General features: G+C 45.3%; 1 protein-coding gene across 5 annotated transcripts in view; it reads left to right on the top strand.

The window, feature by feature from the left end:
• The window catches only part of CBLL1 (Cbl proto-oncogene like 1), a 44235-nt gene extending 37814 nt beyond the window's left edge, over positions 1-6421 (top strand). For 3 of the 5 annotated variants that reach the window (XM_075342562.1, XM_075342559.1, XM_075342564.1), the window contains exon 7: positions 4875-6421. In XM_075342562.1, the coding sequence (XP_075198677.1) occupies positions 4875-5907 (1033 nt within the window). In that variant the 3' untranslated portion in view covers positions 5908-6421. The remainder of the gene's footprint in view (positions 1-4874) is intronic. The other 2 variants (XM_075342563.1, XM_075342560.1) reach the window with 1 other exon arrangement.
• The last annotated feature ends 21295 nt before the right edge of the window (positions 6422-27716 follow it).

The following is a 27716-nucleotide window of genomic DNA, read 5'->3' as shown; positions in this document are numbered from 1 at the left end:
GATTGTCTCAGGTTAATCTTCTGCAAGTGGGGCACTCCGGAGGTGGATCTTCTCTCCCACGATCCTCAGGCCTTTGCAGCAGACGTGCTGGTTCAAGATTGGTCCCAGTTTCGTCTGTCTTACGCGTTTCCCCCTCTAGCTCTTGCCCAGAGACCTGCGCAAGTTCAGAATGGGGGGACGTCGGGTCATTCTCATTGCCAGACTGGCCCAGGCGATTTTTGGTACCCTGACCTGCTCCATCTGTCCGTTGAGGTGCTGTGGCATCTCCCGGACCATCCAGACCTTCTCTCACAAGGTCCGTCTTTCCGCCAGAATTCTGCGGCTCTCAGTTTGACGGCGTGGCTCTTGAGTCCTGGATCTTGACGACTTCTGGTATCCCTCCTGAAGTCATCTCCACTATGACTCTGGCTCGGAAGTATTCCTTGGCCAAAATCTATCACAGGACCTGGAGAATTTTCCTGTCCTGGTGTCGCCCTTCCGGCCATGCTTCTTGGCCTTTTTTCCTTGCCGACCCTCCGGTCCTTTCTACAGTCCGGTCTGCAGCTAGGACTATCCCTCAATTCCCTCAAGGGACAGGTCTCGGCTCTGCCAGTGTGTTTCCAGCGGCGTATCGCCCGGCTGGCTCAGGTGCGCTCCTTCATACAGGGCGCATCTCACATCATTCCGCCTTACCGGCAGCCTTTGGATCCCTGGGACCTTAATCTGGTCCTCTCGGCTTCCAGAAACCCCCCTTTGAGCCTCTTAGGGAGGTTTCTTTGTCTCGTCTTTCACAGAAAGTGGTCTTTCTAGTGGCCATAACTTCCCTCGGGAGAGTCTCTGATTTGGCTGCACTCTCCTCGGAGTCACCTCTTTTGGTTTTTCATCAAAACAAGGTGGTTCTCCGTCCGACTCCGGACTTTCTCCCTAAGGTGGTTTCTCCTTTCCACCTTAACCAGGACATTTCCCTGCCTTCCTTTTGTCCGGCTCCTGTTCATCGCTTTGAAAAAGCGTTGCATATCCTGCATCAGGTGCGGGCGCTCCGGATCTATGTGTCTCGCACCGCTGTTCTTAGGCGGTGCACCTCTCTTTTTGTGCTGACCACAGGTCGGCGTAAGGGCCTCTCGGCTCTAAGCCGACCCTAGCTCGTTGGATTATGTCGGCCATTTCCGATGCCTACCAGTGTACTCGAGTGCCTCCCCCGCCGGGGGATCGAGGCACACTCGACCAGAGCTGTCGGTGCCTCTTGGGTTTCAGGCACCAGGCTACGGCTCAGCAGGTCTGTCAGACTGCCACTTGGACTAGTCTGCATGCCTTTTCGAAGCACTACAAGTGCATGCTCATGCTTCGGCAGATGCGAGCTTGGGCAGATGCACCCTTCTGGCGGCTGTCGCCCATTTGCGAAGTTAGGTTTCGCCTACTTCTCAGTTTTCTGTTTATTCCCACCCATGGACTGCTTTGAGACGTCCCATGGTCTGGGTCTCCCATAGGAACGATGAAGAAAAAGAGAATTTTGTTTCCTTACCGTAAATTCTTTTTCTTATAGTTCCGTAATGGGAGACCCAGCACCCTCCCTGTTGCCTGTTGGCAGTTTCCTGTTCCGCGTGTTATCATCGGCTGTTGTTGTAGACAGAGGCTCCGGTTGTTCCGGTTCTTGCTCTATCTCTACTTGTGGGTGGCTACTCTCCTTCAGCTTTTGCACTAAACTGGCTATATTTGGTTAACCAGGGGGTGTATATGCTCGGAGGGAGGGGCTACACTTTTTAGTGTAGTACTTAGTGTCCTCCGGAGGCAGAAGCTATACACCCATGGTCTGGGTCTCCCATTACGGAACTATAAGAAAAAGAATTTACGGTAAGTAAACAAAATTCTCTTTTTTGCTGTCAAATGGTGCCCTTCTCTTCTGAGCCATGCCATGCGCCCAACAATTACTTTCCACCACATGTGAGGTATCTGCGTACTCAGGAGAAATTGCACAATACGTTTTATGGTGCATTTTTTCCTGATACCCTTGTGAAAAAAAAAGCTACCTGGTTCAAGTAACCGTTCTGGGGTAAAAAAAAAAGAAAATTGTATTCATGGCTCAACATTATCAACTTCTGTGGAGCCCCTTGGGGCTCACTAAACATCTAGATAAACTCCTTGAGGGGTCTAGTTTCCAAAATGGGGTCACTTGTGGGGGAGCTACACTGTTTAGGCACCTCAGGGGGTCTCCAAACGTGACATGGTATCAGCTAATGAGTCAAACAAATTTTGCTGTCAAATGGTGCTCCTTCTCTTCTGAGCCCCGCCATGCGCCCAAACAATTACTTTCCACCACATATGAGGAATCGTCGTACTCAGGAAAAAAATGCACTATAAATTTCATGGTGTATTTTTTCCTGATACCCTTGTGGAAAAAAAAGCTACTTAGTTGAAGCAACAGTTTTGTGGTAAAAAAAAAAAAAATTCTTTTCACAGCTCAACTTTATAAACTTCTGTGAAGCCCCAAGGTGTTCAAAGTGCTCACCAAACATCTAGAAAAATTATTTGAGGGCTCTAGTTTCCAAAATGGGGTCACTTGTGGGGGATCTCCATTGTTTAGGCACCTCAGGGGGTCTTCAAACCCGACATGGCGTCCGCTAATGAGTGCAGCTAATTTTGCATTCAAATGGCGCTCCTTGCCTTTCGACCTCTGCCATGCACCCAAACAATTGATTTTTACCCCATATGGGGTATCAGCATACTCAGGAGAAAATGCACAATGAATTGTAGGGTGCACTTTCCCTTTTCTCCCTTGTAAAAATGAAAATTTTATGGCTAAAGTAACATTTTTGTGTTAAAAAGTAAAATTTTCATTTTTTCCTTCCACATTGCTTTGGTTCCTGTGAAGCACCTAAAGGGTTAATAAACTTCTGGGATGTGGTTTTGAGCAGTGTGAGGGGTGCAGTTTTTAGAATGGGGTCACTTTTGGCTATTTTCTGTCACCTCGGCCTCTCAAAGTCACCTCAAATGTGATGTGGTCCCTAAAAAAAATTATTTTGTAAATTTTGTTGGAAAAATTTAGAAATTGCTGATGAACTTTGACCCCTTCTAACTTCCTAACGAAAAAAAAATTTCTTTCGAAAATTGCGCTGATGTAAAGTAGACAAGTGGGAAATGTTATTTAGTAACTATTTTGTGTGACATTTCTCTCAGATTTATGGGCATAAATTTTCAAAGTTTGAAAATTGCGAAATTTTCGCACAATTTCCTAAATTTTCACAAATAAACGCAAAAAATATCGGCCTAAATTTACCACTGACATGAAGTACAATATGTCACGAAAAAACAATAACAGAATCGCCAGGATCCGTTGAAGCGTTCCAGAGTTATAACCTGTCAAAATGACACTGGTCAGAATTGCAAAAAATGGCCCGGTCATTAGGGTGTTTTAGTGGCTGGGGGTGAAGGGGTTAATACTGTAGTAGGCTCCATTTAATTGGCATCTTCATTTTAAAGAGGTTTCCCCAAGATCCCAGTGTGTAGTAATACTAGCAAATACCTTCAATTAGAAATGTATTATAGTTCTCCTTATTCATTTATTAACCCCCTAAAACACCTAGGTCCGATGTAATCCACACTATGTCCCATGACGCATCCAGCTCTGCTACATCTGACAATCACAGAGAGCGGCCATAGAACACGACCGCTCTCTGTGAGGGTCAGGCCGCAAGTGAAGTGAGCCGCCGGGATTAGCGGTGACTCCAGCTGTCACCACACATCACCTGACTGAAGTCACCGCGGATCTCGCCGTCACTTCAGCCGCGGCCGGATTTGCAGTAACAGCTGGCGGACTCCCGCTGTATACTCAACTTTCCTCACTCCACTTAGCATCGCTCGCTTCATGTCTGTGTGCCATCTGACCTGTGTGGAGCTGTGTGTACAGCGATGATGTAATCGCTGTGCTCACCGCTCTCCACACAGATCAGCTGGCAGACAGGAGGACACCGCGATGCTGCAGGGGAACAGTGAGTATACCGTACTTATTCACTGCCCTTCGCTCTGATGATGGTGCACGGGGGGCAGTGAATATAGCCGCACATGATCACTCCATGCTGTAGTTGCCTGGGGTGATTACGCGGGCAGGCTCTTTAGTATGCACGCATCCCCCGCCCATCATCCCGCCTACCTGTCAGCGCCGGCTTGAGGCCTGAGAGATGGGCGGGATGATGGGTGTGCATATCAAATGAGCGGGCCCACGTGATCATGATAGCGCTGTTACAGCCTGCTCCTGCCTCTGGTGACCCGCTCCACCGCACCCGCCTTCACCTGCTCCACCGCACCGCAGCCATCGGACTATAAAACACACCCCCCACTTTCCCCCCAAATTTAAGGGAAAAAAGTGTGTCTTATAGTCTGAAAAATATGGTAGTCATTACAAACAGAGGGATCTATTTCAAGTGTTGTTTATATCTGTTAATGTTGATGATTATGGCTTACAGCCAATGAAAACCCAAAAGTCATGTGGATGGAAAAATGAAGTAAAAATGAGGTAGGAGAGAGCAGGAGAAAAACAAAGGAAAATAGGCTTTTCAATACGGGGTTAAAATAATGTTCATTTTATGTTTACTTTAACAGATCTGTTGGGACATGATGTTGTGTCCCCTACTGGTATGTAGGTATTAGGCCATGTGCGCACGTTGCATTTTTTTCTTGCATTTTGGTTGCGTTTTAAACTGCACCATGTCAGTGATTTGACGTGACTTCTGTCTAGCCAAGACTAGTTAAGCGTTGTAATAAGACCTAATATTTTCTGTCCACTTGACAATCGTTTATAAGGTCTATAGTTGCTTTTTGGAATAGTAAATAAAATAAAGCCATTATTTGGAAAATGCATATGCCAACTGAATTCTAATGTAAGATGTTGTCTGTTTCAGCTGTAATGATCCAGTTCAGAGAATTGAGCAGTGTGCCCGTGGAACACTCTTTATGTGTAGTATCGTGCAAGGATGCAAGAGAACATATCTGTCCCAGAGAGACTTGCAAGCCCATATAAATCATCGACATATGAGAGCAGCGAAGCCTGCTAGTCGTCCTCAACCTGAACCAATCCACCCTCCTATGGTTCCACCTCCAACAGATTTGGCTGATCGCTTTATAATGCCCGCAGACAAGCACCTTTTGAGTCACATGCCACCAAAGCCGCACATACTGATGCCCCCTCCCCCTCTACAACATGTGCCTCATGAGCATTTTAATCAGCAACATGAAGATATGCGGGCTTCTCCTGCTGAAATGGCCATGGCTCCACCACCTCCTCGTACTGTTCCTCAAGATGCTTTCAGAATTAATACTAGAACACACAGCAATTTAATAACGGTACCCATACAAGATGATTCTGGATCTGGGGCTAGGGAAGCTCCTCAAGTCCCTGGTCCAGCTCTTCACCACCCTGAGTATCCTGGTCAACCAGTAGTAACTCATCCTCATCATATTATGCCTCCACAGCAACATTATGCTCCTCCCCCACCGCCCCCACCCCCAATAAGTCATCCAATGCAACACCCACCTCAAGGAGCTGGTACCCCCCACTTGGTGTACAGCCAAGGACCACCCCCACCTTTGACATCTGCTCCACCACCAATTACACCTCCGCCTGGACATCTCATTGCCCAGTTGCCACCGTATATGAATCATCCTCCTCCAGGACCTCCACCACCACAACATGGTGGTCCACCTGTAAATGCCCCTCCTCCACATCATTATAATCCTAACTCTTTACCACAATTTAATGAAGAGCAAGGAACTCTTAGCCCACCTTTTACTCAGCCTGGGGGAATAAGCCCAGGCATGTGGCCTGCTCCAAGAGGACCTCCACCACCTCCTCGAATGCAAGGTCCTCCAAACCAAGCTCCTATTCCTGGGCCACATCATCCTGATCAGAGTAGATACAGGCCATATTATCAATGAGTTCTTTTGAAGTCCTGGATTTTTATTTTTGTGCTTAATTTACATTGAACTTGCATTACTGTTTATATACAGACTGTACTATTTTGGGCTCTGATGTGTACATACTGTTTTACCCCTATAGCGATCTACTTTAACTGCATCATTCTTAATTATGTAGTTGTGTCCACGCAATATTGTGTGACTTGTCTTTTTCACACCACATAGCACACTAACAATTTAAGATGTCTTACCACTTTGCTTCTGAATTTCTTCTTCTGTTGCTACACATCTTTAGCTATCAGTCGTGATTGTAAATGAAAATGTTAAACACCAATGTATATTTCGATGTACAGGTATTCCCCCGCCCTTTTAATGGTGTGAGTTCTAATGCAGTAACAACGGCTGTGCTGTAGTCTGGTATTTTTACCAGTGGTTAAATAAATCTTTGTTAGAACTACCAGATATAAACATTGGATCTTGCATATAGCATTTATTTTCTGCATTTTACAAAGAACAAAACTAGTGAGCTAACTTTTATACATTTATTATATGATAATAGCAGCTACAGTAGTAAAAAAATGAAACTATATAGAAGCAGAACAGATTTACATCTTTCATTTGATCTTTAGGTAAAGTGTCTTTATGTATTAGGGCTCGCTGACATTGACACTATTTGGATCGCACTCACTCGGGCCATTATTATTCTGTGGGGCTGTGCAGTTTGTTTGTTTTTTTGCCTTCTGACAGCATGTCCAAGTCTGATTGTATTATTTGATTGCACTCAGCCATGTAAAGGCCCAGTCACACTCAACAATTTACCAGCGATCCCAACAACGATACAACCTGATAGGGATCACTGGTAAGTTGCTAGGAGGTCGCTGGTGAGATGTAACACTAAGCGACGCTCCAGCGATCCCACCAGCAACCTGACCTGGCAGGGATCGCTGGAGCGTCGCTACACGTGGAAGCATACTGCGCTTGGTAACTAAGGTAAATATCGGGTAACCAACCCGATATTTACCTTAGTTACCAGCACATACCGCTTAACGCTGCCTCTCTGCACACCTAGCCACAGTACACATCGGGTTAATTACCCGATGTGTACTGTGCTACGTGTGCAGGCAGCAGGGAGCCGGCTTCTGCGGACACTGGTAACCACGGTAAACATCGGGTAACCAAGAAGCCCTTCCCTTGGTTACCCGATATTTACCTTTGTTACCAGCGCTCGCCGCTATCACACTGCCAGTGCCGGCTCTTTGTTCCCTGCACTCCTAGCCACAGTACACATCGGGTTAATTACCCGATGTGTGCTCTGCTACGTGTGCAGGGAGCCGGCAGCACAGGCAGCGTTAGAGCGGCGGACGCTGGTAACGAAGGTAAATATCGGGTAACCAAGGTAAGGGCTTCTTGGTTACTCGATGTTTACCGTGGTTACCAGCGTCCGCAGAAGCCGGCTCCTGCTGCCTGGACATTTAGTTGTTGCTCTCTCGCTGTCACACACAGCGATCTGTGCTTCACAGCGGGAGAGCAACAACTAAAAAATGGTCCAGGTTAGGGCTGGTTCACACTAAGCGACAGCGACAACGAGGTCGCTGTTACGTCACCACTTTCTGTGACGTAACAGCGACCTTGTAAGTCGCTGTTATGATCGCTGCTTAGCTGTCAAACACAGCAGCCGAAGCAGCGATCATAACCGCGAGAGCAGGGAGCGGCGCACACTGCTTAGCGCTGGCTCCTTGCTCTCCTAGCTACAGTACACATCGGGTTAATTAACCCGATGTGTACTGCAGCTACATGTGCAGAGAGCCGGAGCCGGCAGCGTGAGAGCTGCGGAGGCTGGTAACTAAGGTAAATATCGGGTAACCACCTTGGTTACCCGATGTTTACCCTGGTTACAGCTTACCACAGCTGCCAGATGCCGGCTCCTGCTCCCTTCATTTCGTCGCTCTCTCGCTGTCACACACAGCGATCTGTGTGTCACAGCGGGAGAGCGCCTTTGAAGAAAACGAACCAGGGCTGTGTGTAACGAGCAGCGATCTCGCAGCAGGGGCCAGATCGCTGCTCAGTGTCACACACAGCGAGATCGCTAATGAGGTCACTGTTGCGTCACCAAAACTGTGCCGTAGCAGCGATTTCGGTAGCGATCTCGTTATGTGTGAAGCACCCCTTATTCCGCAACAACAAACGGCCTCACAGCAGGGGCCAGGTTGTTGCTGGATGTCACACACAGCAACATTGCTAGCAAGTTGTGCCTCAGCAGCGATGTTGCTTAGTGTGATGGTACGTTAAGTCATTGAGTCCTTGGAAAACAGCTGTGCTCTATTCACTCTCTTTGGGTCTAGTACTCAGTCTCCATCACTGCTCATGATATCTGTTCATGTCATCCGCACTGATGTCATGATGCTAATCTGTGACTAAAGCCATGTACTCTGGCTGAGCTCTGTTATAGATTACAGTGCTGTCAACCTTATATCTGGGCTGCCGATAAGAGATACCAGGAGCAGCAGATACCCTGTTCTGTACCTGGGGAGGGTGAGTAGAGCAGGTTTTATTGGAGGGAAAAAAAACTGAAGTGAGAGTTTTCCATATTTGCAAGAGTATGTGAACATATTCTCAAGTGTCTTTCACTGCAAAAAGATGAACAAAGCACAGCAATGTAAAATTACACTGCTGTGCACATGGTAAAGGAGTTTTCCCAGAAAAGTTAATTTTTAATCAAAAAATCTTGGAATAATTTCCACAATTCGATGTGGTTATAAAATGTTCCTGTGCTGAGAGTGTTATATATGTGTCTCTGCTATGTACTGTTTAACCCTTTCACCACCTCCTGACCTGGGCAAATTTTACAATTCTGACCAGTATCACTTTGTAGTAATAACTCTGGAACGCTTCAACAGGTCCCGGTGATTTTGAGATTTTTATTTTTTTCATGACATATTGTACTTTGTTAGTGGTAAATTTTGGTCAATCTCATTTAGCGTTTTTTTTTTTAATGAAAATATTGAAAACTTGCCCGAAAATTTCAGAACTTCACAATTTTCGAACTAAAGTTTTATACATTTTAAACCAGATTATTTTATTACACAAAATCATCACTAAATATTTGCCACTTGTTTTATTTTACATCAGTACTATTTTTGAAACTTTTTTGTTGTTGGACGGGTTAAAAGATTATCAGCAATTAATCAGATTTCCAGCATGCCCCTCTTGCAGACTCTCGTGTTGCCAGCTGCAGCGTGTGCACAACCGAGCGCATGTGATGAATATGAAAGTGTTTTTGAAGCAGCTTCAACAAGATCATCTAATCCTAAAGTATCATTTTGCTGTTCTTCTGTGGTAATATCTGTTTGTTCCTCAGTTACATGAACAGCACCGAGGCTCCATCTCAAACATACTGAGTCCTAAGTTTTCTAATAGCTGTTGGTCATTGCACTCATTCATCAGTTTACCGTAATTGTACTTATCATGTTTGAAGCATTTTTTTTTGTGAAGATCCGTTTTTGGGCTCAAAAACGGATCCTCACAAAGAATGAGCATGTCAGTTTGTGGTGTTTATCTAATCTGCTTTTGCTATTGAAAACAATATCTATGAGCTCAAAAACCTTTCAGGTGATGCGTTTTTTTTTTTAAAAGATGATCTGCTTTTGCAGCTGAAAAACGTATCCTCAAAAAACGCAGCAAAAATACTGTTTGAATGTAGCCTTAGATCAGGAATAGAACAGACATTTATAGGACATTTCATAATTTTCCAAATTCCTATAAAAAAATATTTAGCCCATTCTGCATTGAACTACTGTACCCGATTTATTATATATTTTAGGAGTCTGAGTCTGTCCATTTTATACCAACTCCTACTCCACGACTCCGACTCTACAGCCCTGGTTTGGATTCACGTAGAGGCTCTGAAGTGCAAATTTGGCTTGAACAGATTTGATAGGGCGGATGCCATTGATTTATTCATCTCTCGAGGCTGAGCAGGTACATGATCCTAATGAGGGTGCATCCAGGCATACTGTAAGAAGTCCTGTTCAAACCCTGCTCAGAGCACAGAACTGGTGTCAGCCACTTACCAGACCATAGCTCCAGTGTCAAGCACTGCTCGAAACACAGCGAATGGTACTAACAGAGGCCAAGAAACAGAAGGATACCATCTTTGCTGCATGCCTGATATACATTTGGGTTTTGCAATACTTCAGTAGGCAAATACCTCAATGTCAGGAGTTGCCATATGAAATCAAATAAACCTAAAAGTTTAAATCACCCCCATTGAAAATTAAAGGGTTAAAAAAAACCTAAAAAAAACACATTTGGTATCGCCGCGTTCAGAAATGCCCGATCTATCAAAATATAAAATCAATCTGATCAGTATACGGCGTAGTGGCAAAATAATTCCAAACGCCAAAATTACGTTTTTTGGTTGCTGCAAGTTTTACGCAAAATGCAATAACGGACGATCAAAACGTAGCATCTGCGCACAAATGGTACCATTAGAAACGTCAGCTTGAGACGCAAAAAAATAAGCTGTCACTGAGCCATAGATCCCAAAAAATGAGAAGGCTACGGGTTTTGGAAAATAGCGCAAAACGTACGCCACTGGACAAGCTTGTGAATTTTTTTTAACTCCTTAGATACAAGTAAACCTATACATATTTGGTGTCTACAAACTCGCACCGACCTCAGGCATCATACCCACACATCAGTTTTACCATATAGTGAACACGGTGAATAAAACATCCCAAAAACTATTGTGCCATCACACTTTTTTGCAGTTTTTCCACACTTGGAATTTTTTTGCTGTTTTCCAGTACACCATATGGTAAAACGTATGGTTTAATTTAAAAGTACAACTTGTACCACAAAAAACAAGCCCTCATATGACAAGATTGACGAAAAATAAAAAAGTTATGGCTCTCGGAAGAAGGGGAGCAAAAAGCAAAAATGGAAAGTGCCCGGGGGATGAAGGGGTTAAAATGTGGTGCCCGGAACTGGACACAATATTCCAGATGAGGTCTGACCAAAGAGGAGTAAAGGGGGATAATAACTTCACATGATCTAGAATGTATGCTTCTGTTAATACATCCTAGAATGGTGTATGCCTTTTTTGCTGCTGCATCACACTGTTGACTCATGTTCAGTCTGTGATCTATTAGTATACCTAAGGGGTACTTTGCACACTACGACATCGCAGCTGCGATGTCTGTGGGGTCAAATCGAAAGTGACGCACATCCGGCGTCGCAGTCAATATCGTAGTGTGCAAATCTTTTTACATACGATTAACGAGCGCAAAAGCGTCGTTATCGTATGATCGGTGTAGTGTCCGGCATTTCCATAATTTAGCAGCGATGTTGTTCCTCGTTCCTGCGGCAGCACACATCGCTGTGTATGAATCCGCAGGAGCGAGGAACAGCTTACCTGCGTCCCGGCAGCAATGCGGAAGGAAGGAGGTGGGCGGGATGTTTACATCCCGCTTATCTCCGCTCCTATTGGCCGCCCGCCGTGTGACATCGCTGTGACTCCGCACGACCCACCCCCTTAGGAAGGAGGCGGGTCGCCAGCCAGAGCGACGTCGCAGGGCAGGTAAGTACATGTGAAACTGCCGTAGTGATAATGTTCGCTACGGCAGCAATCACAAGATATCGCTGCTGGGGCGGGGACTATTGCACTCGGCATCGCAAGCATCGGCTTGCGATGTTGTAGTGTTCAAAGTACCCCTAAGTCTTTTTCACACATGCTGTTGGATAGCTCCGGTCAAATTTTGTTTAAATGCGGATTGCACATTTTCTGTTAGTACAATAAACCTCATTTCAATCCAGAAATATTACTCAGTCCATCAGTTATTAGATATATGAAACTGAAAAAGCTGTTGCAAAAACCCAAATTGTTATAAAGAAAAAAGGTTAACATTAATAGTGCCCAAACATTTTCATATGACTGTATTTCTTTGTCGCTCCATTGGGAGACCCAGACAATTGGGTGTATAGCTTCTGCCTCCGGAGGCCACACAAAGTATTACACTTAAAAGTGTAAAGCCCCTCCCCTTCTGCCTATACACCCCCCCGTGCATCACGGGCTCCTCAGTTTTTATGCTTTGTGCGAACATCCCGGGCGTAGAAAACTGGGAAGCAGACTTTCTCAGTCGCCAGGGCATGGACGCAGGGGAATGGTCCCTTCACCCGGACGTGTTTCAAGAGATCTGTTGCCGCTGGGGGATGCCGGACGTCGACCTAATGGCGTCCCGGCACAACAACAAGGTCCCGGCATTCATGGCACGGTCTCAAGATCACAGAGCTCTGGCGGCAGACGCCTTAGTTCAGGATTGGTCGCAGTTTCAACTGCCTGATGTGTTTCCTCCTCTGGCACTGTTGCCCAGAGTGTTACGCAAGATCAGGTCCGACTGCCGCCGCGCCATCCTCGTCGCTCCAGACTGGCCGAGGAGGTCGTGGTACCCGGATCTGTGGCATCTCACGGTGGGCCAACCGTGGGCACTACCAGACCGACCAGACTTGCTGTCTCAAGGGCTGTTTTTCCATCTGAATTCTGCGGCCCTCAACCTGACTGTGTGGCCATTGAGTCCTGGATCCTAGCGTCTTCAGGGTTATCTCAAGAGGTCATTGCCACTATGAGACAGGCTAGGAAACCAACGTCCGCCAAGATCTACCACAGGACGTGGAGGATATTCTTATCCTGGTGCTCTGATCAGGGTTTTACTCCCTGGCCATTTGCCTTGCCCACTTTTCTTTCCTTCCTTCAATCCGGATTGGAAAAGGGTTTGTCGCTCGGCTCACTTAAGGGACAAGTCTCAGCACTCTGTGTTTTTTCAGAAGCGCCTAGCCAGACTTCCACAGGTACGCACGTTCCTGCAGGGGGTTTGTCACATAGTCCCTCCTTACAAGCGTCGGTTAGAACCCTGGGATCTGAACAGGGTGCTGATGGCTCTTCAGAAACCACCTTTCGAGCCAATGAAGGATATTTCTCTTTCACGCCTTTCGCAGAAAGTGGTCTTCCTAGTAGCAGTCACATCACTTCGGAGAGTGTCTGAGCTAGCAGCGCTGTCATGCAAAGCCCCTTTCCTGGTGTTTCACCAGGACAAGGTGGTTCTGCGTCCGGTTCCGGAATTTCTCCCTAAGGTGGTATCCCCCTTTCATCTCAATCAGGATATCTCCTTACCCTCTTTTTGTCCTCATCCAGTTCACCAATGTGAAAAGGATTTGCACTTGTTGGATCTGGTGAGAGCACTCAGACTCTACATTTCTCGTACGGCGCCCCTGCGCCGCTCGGATGCACTCTTTGTCCTTGTCGCTGGCCAGCGTAAAGGGTCGCAGGCTTCCAAGTCAACACTGGCTCGGTGGATCAAGGAACCAATTCTCGAAGCTTACCGTTCTTCTGGGCTTCCGGTTCCCTCAGGGCTGAAGGCCCATTCTACCAGAGCCGTGGGTGCGTCCTGGGCTTTGCGGCACCAGGCTACGGCTCAGCAGGTGTGTCAGGCGGCTACCTGGTCGAGCCTGCACACTTTTAAGAAACACTATCAGGTGCATACCTATGCTTCGGCAGATGCCAGCCTAGGTAGGCGAGTCCTTCAGGCGGCGGTTGCCCACCTGTAGGAACGGGCCGTTTTACGGCTCTATTACGAGGTATTATTTTACCCACCCAGGGACTGCTTTTGGACGTCCCAATTGTCTGGGTCTCCCAATGGAGCGACAAAGAAGAAGGGAATTTTGTTTACTTACCGTAAATTCCTTTTCTTCTAGCTCCAATTGGGAGACCCAGCACCCGCCCCTGTTCCCTTCGGGCTGTTGTTCTTTGTGTACACATGTTGTTCATGTTGAATGGTTTTCAGTTTTCCGAACTTCCTTCGGATTGAATTACTTTAGACCAATTTATAAGTTTCCTCCTTCCTGCTTTTGCACCAAAACTGAGGAGCCCGTGATGCACGGGGGGGTGTATAGGCAGAAGGGGAGGGGCTTTACACTTTTAAGTGTAATACTTTGTGTGGCCTCCGGAGGCAGAAGCTATACACCCAATTGTCTGGGTCTCCCAATTGGAGCTAGAAGAAAAGGAATTTACGGTAAGTAAACAAAATTCCCTTCTTTTCTTTAGATTTGCCTCTCTTTCCATTTGAAAAACATGCTAAAAAGAAAAAGAAATGTTTAAGTTCTGTGTTCATCCATCCTGATTTCCTTAAATGTTTCTTATTCTTCCCTCTTTTAGGGATTGTTACCGATTGCGCTTTGAGAATCTCATTTTTCAAGATTTCTCATCCTTCCTGGACTTTTCTGTCCTTAACCCCTTCACGACCGCGGGCAGTAAAATTACGTCCTATTTTAACGTGACTTAAAGACCAGGGACGTAATTTTACGGCGTAAACTTCATTTGATTGCCGTGGCCATAGCAACGGCTTTCAAATGATGTCCCCTGCTGTTTCTTACAGCAGGGGACCTTTGCTTCACCCCAGGAGGGGTGGCATCGCCACCCCCCCATCGACGATCGATGTGATTGGCTGTTCAAATCTGAACCGCCAACCACATCTTTCACACTGATTTCGGTAAAAATAATGCCGGAAATAGTGCGATACTGTGAGATCCGGCTATGAGATGCCGTAGCAGGTACAGCAGATCATAGGTGGATCTCAAACATGCCGCCCCCAGCCCCTGCAGCACTGATTGGAGCGATCGTGCTATGACGCGCAATCGCTCCAATCAGTGTGCAGTGGGGCGGTTTGATTTGCTCGTGGCCGCCCTCCCCAGGCCTGTGCTGGTCTGGGGACCCTCCCCCAACATGTCTGCAGCGTGCAGCACTGGCTGGTACTAGTGGTACCACGCCACCACTGCTGCTGCTGTCACGTGGAGCAGGAGCGGTGAGTATTGTGCTCACCTTGCAGCCCCTGCGCGCTCCTGTGATTGCTCCTGCGCGCTCCCGTAATGGCCCCTGCCTGTGCCCCCCTGCGATCTGCCCCCCGACATCCCGATCTGCCCCCCAACATCCCAATCTGCCGGCCTCCCCCGTGATCTCTATTCTGCAGCTCCTCCGGTATCTCCCTCCTCCTCTACTCTCCCCCTCTGCTCTCCCCCTCCCCCTCTGCTATCCCCCCCGACGTCCCCTTACCTGTCTTCACCTGCCCGATCACATCTGCCTCCATCGCTGGGTCCTTCTTCCTGCGTCTTCTGCTGAGCTGTCCAACTTCCTGCCTGCTGCTCCTGTAAAGCTGTTCCTCCTGCTAATCTTCTGGGTACTGTGAGTATAACTTTTTTTTTTTTTCTTTTTTTCCTCTCTCCCCTGTCCATTTTTACACCTCATCCGTCCGTGCGTTCCGCCGAGCGCTGATCAGGGATGCAGATAACGTATCTGCATCCGTGGTCCGTTTTCGGCGGGACTTTTTTTTCCCCGTCTCCCCGACGCTTTTTGTATCGCATAAGTCCATGAGTCCCGCCGAGCGCTGATCATGGATGCACATAACTGATCGGCATCCCTGCTCAATTTTTGGCGTGACTTTTTTCCGTATCCCCGACGCTTTTTGTATCGCATCAGTCCGTGCGTCCCGCCGAGCGCTTATCAGGGATGCACATAACGGATCGGCATCCCTGCTCAATTTTTGGCGGGACAAAAAGCATCGGGAATACGGAAAAAAAAGTCACGCCAAAAATTGAGCAGGGATGCCGATCCGTTATGTGCGTCCCTGATCAGCGCTCGGCGGGACGCACGGACTGATGCGATACAAAAAGCGTCGGGGAGACGGGAAAAAAAGTATCGCATCTGTCCGTGCGTCCCGCTGAGCGCGGATCAGCATCCCTGCTCAATTTTTGGCGTGACTTTTTTTTTTTCCGTATCCCCAGCGCTTTTTGTATCTCATCCGACCGTGCCACCTGCAGCGGCCGATCAGTGCACCGCGTCTGTGCGTTTGAAAAGTCAAATGGCGTTCCTTGTCTTCTGAGCCCCGCCATGCGCCCAAACAATTGATTTCCACCACATATGAGGTATCTGCGTACTCTGGAAAAATTGCACAATACGTTTTATGGTGCATTTTTTCCTGATACCGTTGTAAAAAGAAAAAAAAAAGCTACCTTGTTGCTGCAAAAAGTTTAAAAAAAAATAAAAAAAAAAAAATAATTTTCACGGTTCAACGTTATCAACTTTCAGTGGAGCCCCTGGGGGTACAAGGGGCTCACTAAACATCTAGATAAATTCCTTGAGGGGTCTAGTTCCAAAATGGGGTAATTTGTGGGGGAGCTCCACTGTTCAGCCACCATAGGGGGGGTCTAAAAACGTGACATGGCGTCCGCTAATGATTCCAACCAATTTTGCTGTCAAATGGTGCCCTTCTCTTCTGAGCCACGCCATGCGCCCAACAATTACTTTCCACCACATGTGAGGTATCTGCGTACTCAGGAGAAATTGCACAATACGTTTTATGGTGCATTTTTTCTTGATACCCTTGTGAAAAAAAAGCTACCTGGTTCAAGTAACAGTTCTGTGGTAAAAAAAAGAAAATTGTATTCATGGCTCAACATTTATCAACTTCTGTGGAGCCCCTTGGGGCTCACTAAACAGCTAGATAAACTCCTTGAGGGGTCTAGTTTCCAAAATGGGGTCAGTTGTGGGGGAGCTCCACTGTTTAGGCACCTCAGGGGGTCTCCAAACGTGACATGGTATCCGCTAATGAGTCAAACAAATTTTGCTGTCAAATGGTGCTCCTTCTCTTCTGAGCCCCGCCATGCGCCCAAACAATTACTTTCCACCACATATGAGGTATCGTCGTACTCAGGAAAAAATGCACTATAAATTTCATGGTGTATTTTTTCCTGATACCCTTGTGGAAAAAAAAAAAGCGTCTTAGTTGAAACAACAGTTTTGTGGTAAAAAAAAAAAAAAATTCTTAAATTCTTTTCACATCTCAACTTTATAAACTTCTGTGAAGCCCCCAGGTGTTCAAAGTGCTCACCAAACATCTAGAAAATTATTTGAGGGCTCTAGTTTCTAAAATGGGGTCACTTGTGGGGGAGCACCATTGTTTAGGCACCTCAGGGGGTCTTCAAACCTGACATGGCGTCCGCTAATGAGTGCAGCTAATTTTGCGTTCAAAAATTCAAATGGCGCTCCTTGCCTTTCAACCTCTGCCGTGCACCCAAACAATTGATTTTTACCCCATATGGGGTATCAGCGTACTCAGGAGAAAATGCACAATAAATTGTAGGGTGCACTTTCTCTTTTCTCCCTTGTGAAAATGAAAATGTTATGGCTAAAGTAACATTTTTGTGTTAAAAAGTAAAATTTTCATTTTTTTCCTTCCACATTGCTTTGGTTCCTGTGAAGCACCTAAAGGGTTAATAAACTTCTTGGATGTGGTTTTGAGCAGTGTGAGGGGTGCAGTTTTTAGAATGGGGTCACTTTTGGGTATTTTCTGTCACCTAGGCCTCTCAAAGTCCCTTCAAATGTGATGTGGTCCCTAAAAAAATTTTGTAAATTTTGTTGGAAAAATTAGAAATTGCTGATGAACTTTAACCCCTTCTAACTTCCTAACGAAAAATTTTTTTTTCGAAAATTGCGCTGATGTAAAGTAGACAAGTGGGAAATGTTATTTCGTAACTATTTTGTGTGACATATCTCTCAGATTTATGGGCATAAATTTTCAAAGTTTGAAAATTGCGAAATTTTCAAAATTTTCGCACAATTTCCTAAATTTTCACAAACGCAAAAAGTATCGGCCTAAATTTACAACTGACATGAAGTACAATATGTCACGAAAAAACAATGTCAGAATCGCCAGGATCCGTTGAAGCGTTCCAGAGTTATAACCTGTCAGAATTGCAAAAAATGGCCCGTCATTAGGGTGTTTTAGTGGCCGGGGGTGAAGGGGTTAAGGGCATACGGCCATTGAATCCCTGCTATCCTCTTTCTGAAATCCAGCCTGGAAGTCTTGAGTTTTCACAGGTCTTCCTCCTCTAGTTATCCAAAACTCTATGATAGCATGGTCACTGCTTCACAGGGTCCCATCCCCCATTACCTCCTCAAGCATTTCCTCCCTGTTTGTAAGGATTAGATCCAAGGTGGCAGATCCCCTTGTTTTCTCCTCTACCTTTTAGAAGATCAAGTTGTCAGCAACAGAGGATAAGAATTTGTTGCAACTGTTACTTTTGCCTGAGAGAGATTCCCAACAAATGTCTGGATAGTTGAAATCTCCCATGATCACTACATCATTTTTTATTTTTTTTTCGAGAAGTTGGTCATCTGATGTATAAAGAGTTTATCCATATCCTCCGCTTGTTGAGGTGGCCTGTAGTACACGCCTACAGTGGTGTTCTTTTCCTTGTTTTCTTACCCAAATAACTTCCACAGAATTCCCAGTCTCTGAAGCTTCAATCTCTGTGGAGATATATGATTTTCTAACATACAATGTGACACCTCCTCCGCGTTTATATATATATATATATATATATATATATATATATATATATATATATATATATATATATATATATATATATATATTATTTTTTTTTTGTTCTAAATTTTGTTTGACATTCTGAGATTCGTAACAACTTTTTCAAAATTTTCAAGATTGTTTTCTAATTCTGTTTTTTGTAAATCAAAAAAAGTTACTTTTTTTTTTTTATTTTTTTTATTAATGTCATCATGTTGTTTATCTTGTTTTTCATTGACGTAAAGGGTTTGTACCAAGGTATGAAATTATCTGTTATAGGTATGATATGGAGTGACTCATTGATCGTTGTGTTAAACTCCTGGAATTACTCTTGTTACCTGTGATCAATAAGTTATCTCATATCCCATGATATGGAAATCCTTAGGCTGCATTCCCACGATCAGCTTTTGGAGAGTTTTTTTTTTGTTGCACAATTTCTGCACATATTCTAAAAACTAGGTCGGTTACTTAAATGTTGTGCTTTGTTGTTTTTTTTTTTTTGTTTTTTTTTATCGCGTACTTGAGCTTTTTTTCCACTTTTTTTTGCCATGTCATGTTGTAAATGATATTGCTTTGTTTTTTATACTTCCTGTTTTTTGGCTTTATTGATATACTTCTGTGCGGATTACATGTGTTTTTGATGCGTTTCCCCAATGGAAACGCAATAAAAATGAATGCACGTTTTTTCCATGTGATTTTTCTTCATCTAATGCAAGTCTAAGAAGAATCTGCACATACAACTCAGCGTAACCACAAGATAAAGTGACATGTTGTGGAATTTTAAACACACACTGCAGGCCAGTTCACATGGAGTAATTAATAAGCGCATAAGCACAGTGAGCCGGAGATTTCTATAAATCCCATCCACTCTGCTGGAACTGTAAGACGGTGCGCTCAATGTAAGGTTACGGAACAAGGCCAGAAACAGTCTAGTCAGATTCTGGCCGGAAGTATAGTTATTGCATGCTTGCAGCCTTGTGACCGCTGTTCCCAGATCTGACATTGGAAAATCTTCAATGCTTGCGATGTGAGGAGTCACAAGTCTCCAGTTACAGTGCCTACAAGTTGTATTCAACCCCCTGCAGATTTAGCAGGTTTACAGATTCGAAATTAACTTGGCATTGTGACATTTGGACTGTAGATCAGCCTGGAAGTGTGAAATGCACTGCAGCAAAAAAGAATGTTATTTCTTTTTTTTTTTATTTAAATTGTGAAAAGTTTATTCAGAGGGTCATTTATTATTCAACCCCTCAAACCACCAGAATTCTGTTTGGTTCCCCTAAAGTATTAAGAAGTATTTCAGGCACAAAGAACAATGAGCTTCACATGTTTGGATTAATTATCTCTTTTTCCAGCCTTTTTTGACTAATTAAGACCCTCCCCAAACTTGTGAACAGCACTCATACTTGGTCAACATGGGAAAGACAAAGGAGCATTCCAAGGCCATCAGAGACAAGATCGTGGAGGGTCACAAGGCTGGCAAGGGGTACACAACCCTTTCCAAGGAGTTGGGCCTACCTGTCTCCACTGTTGGGAGCATCATCCGGAAGTGGAAGGCTTATAGACCTACTGTTAGCCTTCCACGGCCTGGACAGCCTTTGAAATTTTCCACCCGTGCCGAGGCCAGGCTTGTCCGAAGAGTCAAGGCTAACCCAAGGACAACAAGGAAGGAGCTCCGGGAAGATCTCATGGCAGTGGGGACATTGGTTTCAGTCAATACCATAAGTAACGTACTCCATCGCAATGGTCTCCGTTCCAGACGAGCCCGTAAGGTACCTTTACTTTCAAAGCGTCATGTCAAGGCTCGTCTACAGTTTGCTCATGATCACTTGGAGGACTCTGAGACAGACTAGTTCAAGGTTCTCTGGTCTCATGAGACAAAGATCGAGATCTTTGGTGCCAACCACACACGTGACGTTTGGAAACTGGATGGCACTGCATACGACCCCAAGAATACCATCCCTACAGTCAAGCATGGTGGTGGCAGCATCATGCTGTGGGGCTGTTTCTCAGCCAAGGGGCCTGGCCATCTGGTCCGCATCCATGGGAAGATGGATAGCACGGCCTACCTGGAGATTTTGGCCAAGAACCTCCGCTCCTCCATCAAGGATCTTAAGATGGGTCGTCATTTCATCTTCCAACAAGACAACGACCCAAAGCACACAGCCAAGAAAACCAAGGCCTGGTTCAAGAGGGAAAAAATCAAGGTATTGCAGTGGCCTAGTCAGTCTCCTGACCTTAACCCAATTGAAAACTTGTGGGAGGAGCTCAAGATTAAAGTCCACATGAGACACCCAAAGAACCTAGATAACTTGGAGAAGATCTGCATGGAGGAGTGGGCCAAGATAACTCCAGAGACCTGTGCCGGCCTGATCAGGTCTTATAAAAGACGATTATTAGCTGTAATTGCAAACAAGGGTTATTCCACAAAATATTAAACCTAGGGGTTGAATAATAATTGACCCACACTTTTATGTTGAAAATTTATTAAAATTCAACATATTTATAAATGACCTTGTTGGGGGCATGCGGAGGAGAATTTCAATATTTGCAGATGATACTAAACTCGGCAGGGTAATCAATACAGAGGAGGATAATTTTATATTACAGGGAGATTTATGTAAATTGGAGGATTGGGCTGAGAAGTGGCAATTGAAGTTTAATGTAGATAAATGTAAGGTCATGCACTTGGGTAGAGGAAATAACATTTATGATTATGTACTTAATTGTAGAACACTGGGTAAGACAGACACAGAAAAAGACTTGGGTGTATGGGTGGATGGTAAACTTCACTTTAGTGGACAGTGTCAGGCAACTGCTGCCAGGGCTAATAAAATAATGGGATGTATTAAAAGAGGTATAAGTGTTCATGAAAAAAATATAGTTCTACCTCTGTACAAGTCACTAGTGCGACCGCACTTAGAATACTGTGTACATTTCTGGTCACCGATATATAAGAAGGACATAGCTGAACTGGAGAGGGTGCAGAGAAGAGCGACCAAGATTATTAGAGGAATGGGTGGGCTGCAATACCAAGACAGGTTATTAAACTTAAGGTTATTTAGTTTGGAAAAACGAAGGCTTAGGGGGGATCTAATCACAATGTATAAATATATGAGGGGACAGTACAGAGACCTTTCCAAAGATCTTTTTACACCTAGGCCTGCGACTGGAACACGGGGGCATCCGCTACGTCTTGAGGAAAGAAGGTTTAATCATAATCACAGACGAGGATTCTTTACTGTACGAGCAGTGAGACTATGGAACTCTCTGCCGCATGATGTTGTAATGAGTGATTCACTACTAACATTTAAGCAGAGCCTGGATGCCTTTCTTGAAAAATTTAATATTACCAGTTATGTATATTAGATTTTATGACAGGGTATTGATCCAGGGAACTAGTCTGATTGCCGGATGTGGAGTCAGGAAGGAAATTTTTTCCCCATTGGAACTTGTTTGCCACATTGTGTTTTTTTTTTGCCTTCCTCTGGATGAACATGTTAAGCTACGGGTTGAACTAGATGGACTTAGAGTCTCCCTTCAACCTTAAAAACTATGATACTATGATAACTGAGCAACATAACTTGTTGGTTTGTAAGATTTATGCATCTGTTAATAAATCCTGCTCTTGTTTGAAGTTTGCAGGCTCTAACTTATTTGCATCTTATCAAACCTGCTAAATCTGCAGGGGGTTGAATACTACTTGTAGGCACTGTACATAGTGACTGCAGACTTGCCACTTTAGAACGGTGACCGTCATCCTTTAAAGGGAACCAATCATCAGGATTTTTGTATATAAGCCAAAGCCAGTGCTGTAGTGACACGATCAGGCTGATTCTATACATACCTGTAATGGTCAGCTCGGATGTTTTAGGTTTTGAAATCTAAGAAAGTGAAGTTTATAAATTCAGCAGCTTCTTGATTGACAATTGCACCGAAGCAGATAATAACCGGGTGGGTATTCATCTGGATTCCCACTCCTCCCGCCGCCTGTTCCTCCCTCTTTCTGTTGTCTATGCTAATTTTACAATTCATTAAAATGGCGTCGGCATTGGCGCCTGCGCATATCGCTTATCTCCGGCGCCATCTTTGTGAATATCGTGTTACCCCTTGCTATTCTATTCTGCCGACTGAGAGGGTGGCGCATGCGCACTCTCATATTCTTCTCTCTTGGGACCGCGGAAGCGCGTGCGTGGTCACAACAGAAGGGGAGAACAGCAGATTGGAGGACACCATGCCGCCCCAAGACACCTGCCAGCGCCAGGTTAAAGAAGACAGAAGACCAGGATCGTGGAGGGGTGACAGGGAGTAATAAAGATGGAGCCCCTAAGTGTATCTGTGTATTTATTTCTAATCTTCTGGCGCTGTATCCAACTCTACCAGCGGCCCTGGTGCTAGGTGGCACGCTTGGTAATAAGGGGTTAATACCAACTTTGTTTTACCAGCTAGTATTAAGCCAGAGATTCTTAATGTCATGCAAGTTTGACCTGGCCATTAAGAATCTCCAATAAAGGCTTAAAAAAAAAAAAAAAAAACACCACACAGAGAAAAAAATACTTTATTAGAAATTAATACACACACACTTAGGGACTCCATCTTTATTACTCCCTCTCACCCCTCCATGATCCTGGTCTTCTTTCTTCTGTCTTCTTCAACCAGGCACTGGCAGGTGTCTTGGGGCGGCACGGTGTCTTCCGATCAGCTGTTCTCATCTTCTGTTGTGACCGCGCGCGCTCCCTTGGTCACAGGAGAGCAGATGATGCCCTCTTAGCCACAAGGATATAATAATGGGGTAACACGGGTTTCAGAAAGATGGCGCCAGAGATGAGCGCTATGCGCAAACATCAACTTTGACGCCATCTTACTGAATAGAAAAATTAGCATAGAGCCAGACAGAGAGGGAAGAACAGGCTGCAGGGGGGGCGGGAATCCATGTGCATAACCCACCCTGCTATTCTCTATTGCGGTGGATCTCACTCAAAAAGCTGATGAATTTTTAAACTTCACTTTCTTGGATTTGAAAGCCTATACATCCGAGCTGATCACTACAGGTATGTATAGAATCAGCCTGATAGTGCCAGTATAACACTGGCTTTAGGTTATATACGAAAATCCTGGTGATTGGTTTCCTTTAACTTAGTTTGTGAGAAGACACTGACCCTTTCTGGAAGCATTTAAGATTCTAGAATCAGTAGTCCTTCCATAGGCCACAATATCTATATGGCCTAAAACACACTTCCGCAAAAAACGTACGTGTCTTACGGTCCATTTTTCGGGTCCGTGTTCCGTTTTTTAGGGGCGTTTCTCCAGTATGTATGACATCCGTGTTGATGGCGTATGCTGTCCGTGTGTGCGTGTGGCATGAACGTGTATGTGTACGTGGAATGTCCGTGTTTGTGATGCACAATGTCGTTTATAGATGTCGGCTGACAGCAGACAGAGTTGCGCGATGAGAATGAACTCGGGTGAACTTCACCCGACTTCATTGTCATACCGCGGCTCTGTCTGTGTCGCGTCCTGATTAGCGGTCACCTGTGCAGGATTCACCGGTGACCGCTAATCCCCTGAGGAGTGACTGAAGTGAGCAGCCCTCTCTCATACTCACCGATCTCCGGTGCGGCGCTGCTCAGCTGTTATTAAAACTCCGGTGGCTTTAACTATTTTGAAAAAGCCGGTCGCTCATTAATCAATCTCGTATTCCATGCTTTCTCCGCCCACAGGCGCCTGTGATTGGTTGCAGTCAGACACGCCCCCCCACGCTGAGTGACAGCTGTGTCACTGCACCAAATCAGAGCAGCCGGTGGGCGTGTCTATACTGTGCAGTGAAATAAATAAATAATTAAAAAAAATGGCGTGCGGTCCCCCCCAATTTTAATACCAGCCAGATAAAGCCATACGGCTGAAGGCTGGTATTCTCAGGATGGGGAGCTCCACGTTATGGGGAGCCCCCCAGCCTAACAATGTCAGTCAGTAGCCGCCCAGAATGGCCGCATCCATTAGATGCGACTGTTCTGGGACTGTACCCGGCTCTTCCCGATTTGCCCTGGTGCGTTGGCAAATCGGGGTAATAAGGAGTTAATGGCAGCCCATAGCTGCCACTAAATCCTAGATTAATCATGTCAGGCGTCTCCCCGAGATACCTTCCATGATTAATCTGTAAGTTTCAGTAAATAAAAACACACACCCGAACAATTCCTTTATTAGAAAGAAAAAACACAAACACATTCTCTGGTTCACCAATTTAATCAGCCCCAAAAAGCCCTCCATGTCCGGCGTAATCCAGGATGGTCCAGCATCGCTTCCAGCTCTGCTGCATGAAGGTGACCGGAGCAGCAGCAGACACCGCCGCTCCTGTCAGCTCCACGCGGCAACTGAGGTGAGTAGCGCGATCAGCTGTATCCAGCGGTGGCCGCGGGTAACCTCAGTGACAGCTCAGCTGATCGCGCGGCTGTCTTCAGTTGCCGCGTGGAGCTGACAGGAGCGGTGGTGTCTGCTGCTGCTACAGTCACCTTCATGCAGCAGAGCTGGAAGTGACGCTGGACCATCCTGGATTACGCCGGACCTGGAGAGCTTTTTGGGGCTGATTAAATTGGTGAACCAGGGAATGTGTTTGTGTATTTTCTGTCTAATAAAGGATTTGTTCGGGTGTGTGTTTTTATTTACTGAAACTTACAGAATAATCATGGAAGGTATCTCTTGGAGACGCTTGACATGATTAATCTAGGATTTAGTGGCAGCTATGGGCTGCCAGTAACTCCTTATTACCCCGATTTGCCAACGCACCAGGGCAAATCGGGAAGAGCCGGGTACAGTCCCAGAACAGTCGCATCTAATGGATGCGGCCATTCTGGGCGGCTGCTGACTGATATTGTTAGGCTGGGGGGCTCCCCATAACGTGGAGCTCCCCATCCTGAGAATACCAGCCTTCAGCCGTATGGCTTTATCTGGCTGGTATTAAAATGGGGGGGGGACCGCACGCCGTTTTTTTTTAATTATTTATTTTACTGCATAGTATAGACACGCCCACAGGCTGCTGTGATTGGGTGCAGTGACACAGCTGTCACTCAGCGTGGGGGGCGTGTCTGACTGCAACCAATCACAAGCGCCTGTGGGCGGGGAAAGCAGGGAATACGAGATTGAATAATGAGCGCCGGCTTTTTCAAAGTAATTGTTGCCGCGCATTCTCTGCACAGCTGTTCCTCGCAGCGCTGGTGATCGGGGTGCGGTAAGTATGAGCCGGGGGAAGAAACAGACCGAGCGCCAATGTAAGTATGACTGAGAACATCATAAAAAAAGGTAAGTATACTGAATTTAACAAAAAAAAAAACCAAAAAAAACCCATGGTTCGTTTAAAAACGCAAACGGACGAAACGTGCTGAACTCGGACATACTCCGTGTGCGGTCCGTGCAGGCACGGACCCATAGATTTTAGCGGGTCCGTGCCTGCGTGATGCCGGCCAAAAACGGACATGTTGTCCGTGTCGAAAAGCGCACACACGTACTTACCACACAGACACACTTTCTGTGTGATTTTACGTGTGTGTGCCATCTACCATTGAATAACATGGGTCTCTGTATCTCCGTGTCTCCGGTACGTGCAAATACGTACCGCACACGTACAAAAAAAACGGATGTGTGTTGCGGGTCTATGTCTGTAGTGTCTGTTTTCCAAAGTCCGCAGCAATACCTAAAAGTACCATTTATTGGAGGTAAAGTTGCTCCCAGATAATGGCACGTTTCCCGGGATTGCTGTTTATTGTTCATTCTGACTCCCAACAATTGGAATAGAAAAACAAACTCTCAAGAAAAAAATAAATGTATAGCTTTCAAAATATGATATTGCAACAAAGTGGTTTTAGTGTGTAAAAGAAAAAAAAAAATAAATGTCAATGATATAAAACTAGCATTACCATAATCTGACCCAGCACTTCATCGCTTTTACAGCAAATTTGCACAATGTGAAAAATATAAACAATTCCTACACTGCTGCTGATTTGTTCACTCTGCGTTACAAAAACTGAAATAAGGCTTGGTTCACATTTATCCTGCGCTCCACACATGTACATTGGGGGTTTCCATCAACATCGTCAAACTTGATTCAGAGAAAACCCTCTACAGGAACATTCACTATGATGAGGCACATGGAATCGTTTTAGAATTAATTTGCTAGAAGCTAATGTCTCACACCCGAATATAATTCGGTGAAATCTGCCCTTCCAAATCCAGGTGCCGCCCTCCATTCTGAGCCCCGTAGTGTAGCTAAACTGCAGTTAAGCTATGTTAACATACTGTTTTTGCAGTGTTTTTTTTTTTTTTTAATGCAGATTAAAAGTTACATTATACAGTACCAGCAAAAGCTACGGTATCAGATTTCAGAAATCTCATGCACACATTACTTTTTTTTTCCCTGATTTGAATTGGAAAACTGCATTTTCTTAAAACTACAGCATGTCAATTTTCAGTATTTGTGCAGTAATTTTTTTTTACCATAGCAAGCAATAAGGAAGTACAAAGTGCAACAAAAAAGTCAACCATGCATTTTTGTTGCGTTTTTGGTTAATAAAACTAAGTTTAAAGTACCTCCTTTTTTTTTTTTTCCTCTCTCTAACCGCTGGAGTGGTGCTTTTAGGCCTCGCTCCAACTTGCGTATCACTTCCGCTGTGAGAGCATTAGGGCTGCTTCTCACTTGCAAGTTTCTCGAAGTAGAGCAATGCGAGAAATACTCGCATTGGAATCGGACACATGTTAGTGAATGATTCAGCTCTCATCTGCGATTTTTTTTTTTTTTCTCAGTCCAAATCGGACTGAGAAAAAAATCGCAGCATGCTGCTTTTTTGCGAGTTTCTACTGCGAGTCTCTCCAATGCAAGTCTATGGGAGCGTGTAAAAAATCGGATGTCACGGGACGGCACTCACACCATCCTAGTGACATGCGATTTTCTAAATACATTTCTCGCATGTTTCCTAAAACACTGGAAACGAGTGATGTCTCACAATGTCTGTCAATCACTATTCTCTGTCAGTCGGTCTCTCCCTCTCGGTCTCTATTCTCTCTCTGTCGGTCCGTCACTATCTCTGTCCCTCTCTCACAATCTGTCGGTCATTTTCCCCTCCTCTCTCATACTCACCGTTCCCCGATCTCCGGTGCGGCGCTGCACGGCGTTCACACTGCTGTGGCGGCTTATACTATTTTGAAAATGCCGGCCGCTCATTAAACAATCTCGTATTCCCTGCTTTACCAGCCCACAGGCGCCTATGATTGGTTGCAGTGAGACACGCCCCCACGCTGAGTGACAGGTGTCTCACTGCACCCAATCACAGCAGCCGGTGGGCATGTCTATACTGTGCAGTGAAATAAATAATTAAATAATTAAAAAAACGGCGTGCGGTCCCCCCCAATTCTAATACCAGCCAG

This window comes from Anomaloglossus baeobatrachus, chromosome 4, assembly GCF_048569485.1.
Source record: "Anomaloglossus baeobatrachus isolate aAnoBae1 chromosome 4, aAnoBae1.hap1, whole genome shotgun sequence".
Lineage (NCBI taxonomy): Eukaryota > Metazoa > Chordata > Amphibia > Anura > Aromobatidae > Anomaloglossus > Anomaloglossus baeobatrachus.
Note: the sequence above shows the minus strand (reverse complement) of the source record. Positions and strands in the feature narration are given on the sequence as shown.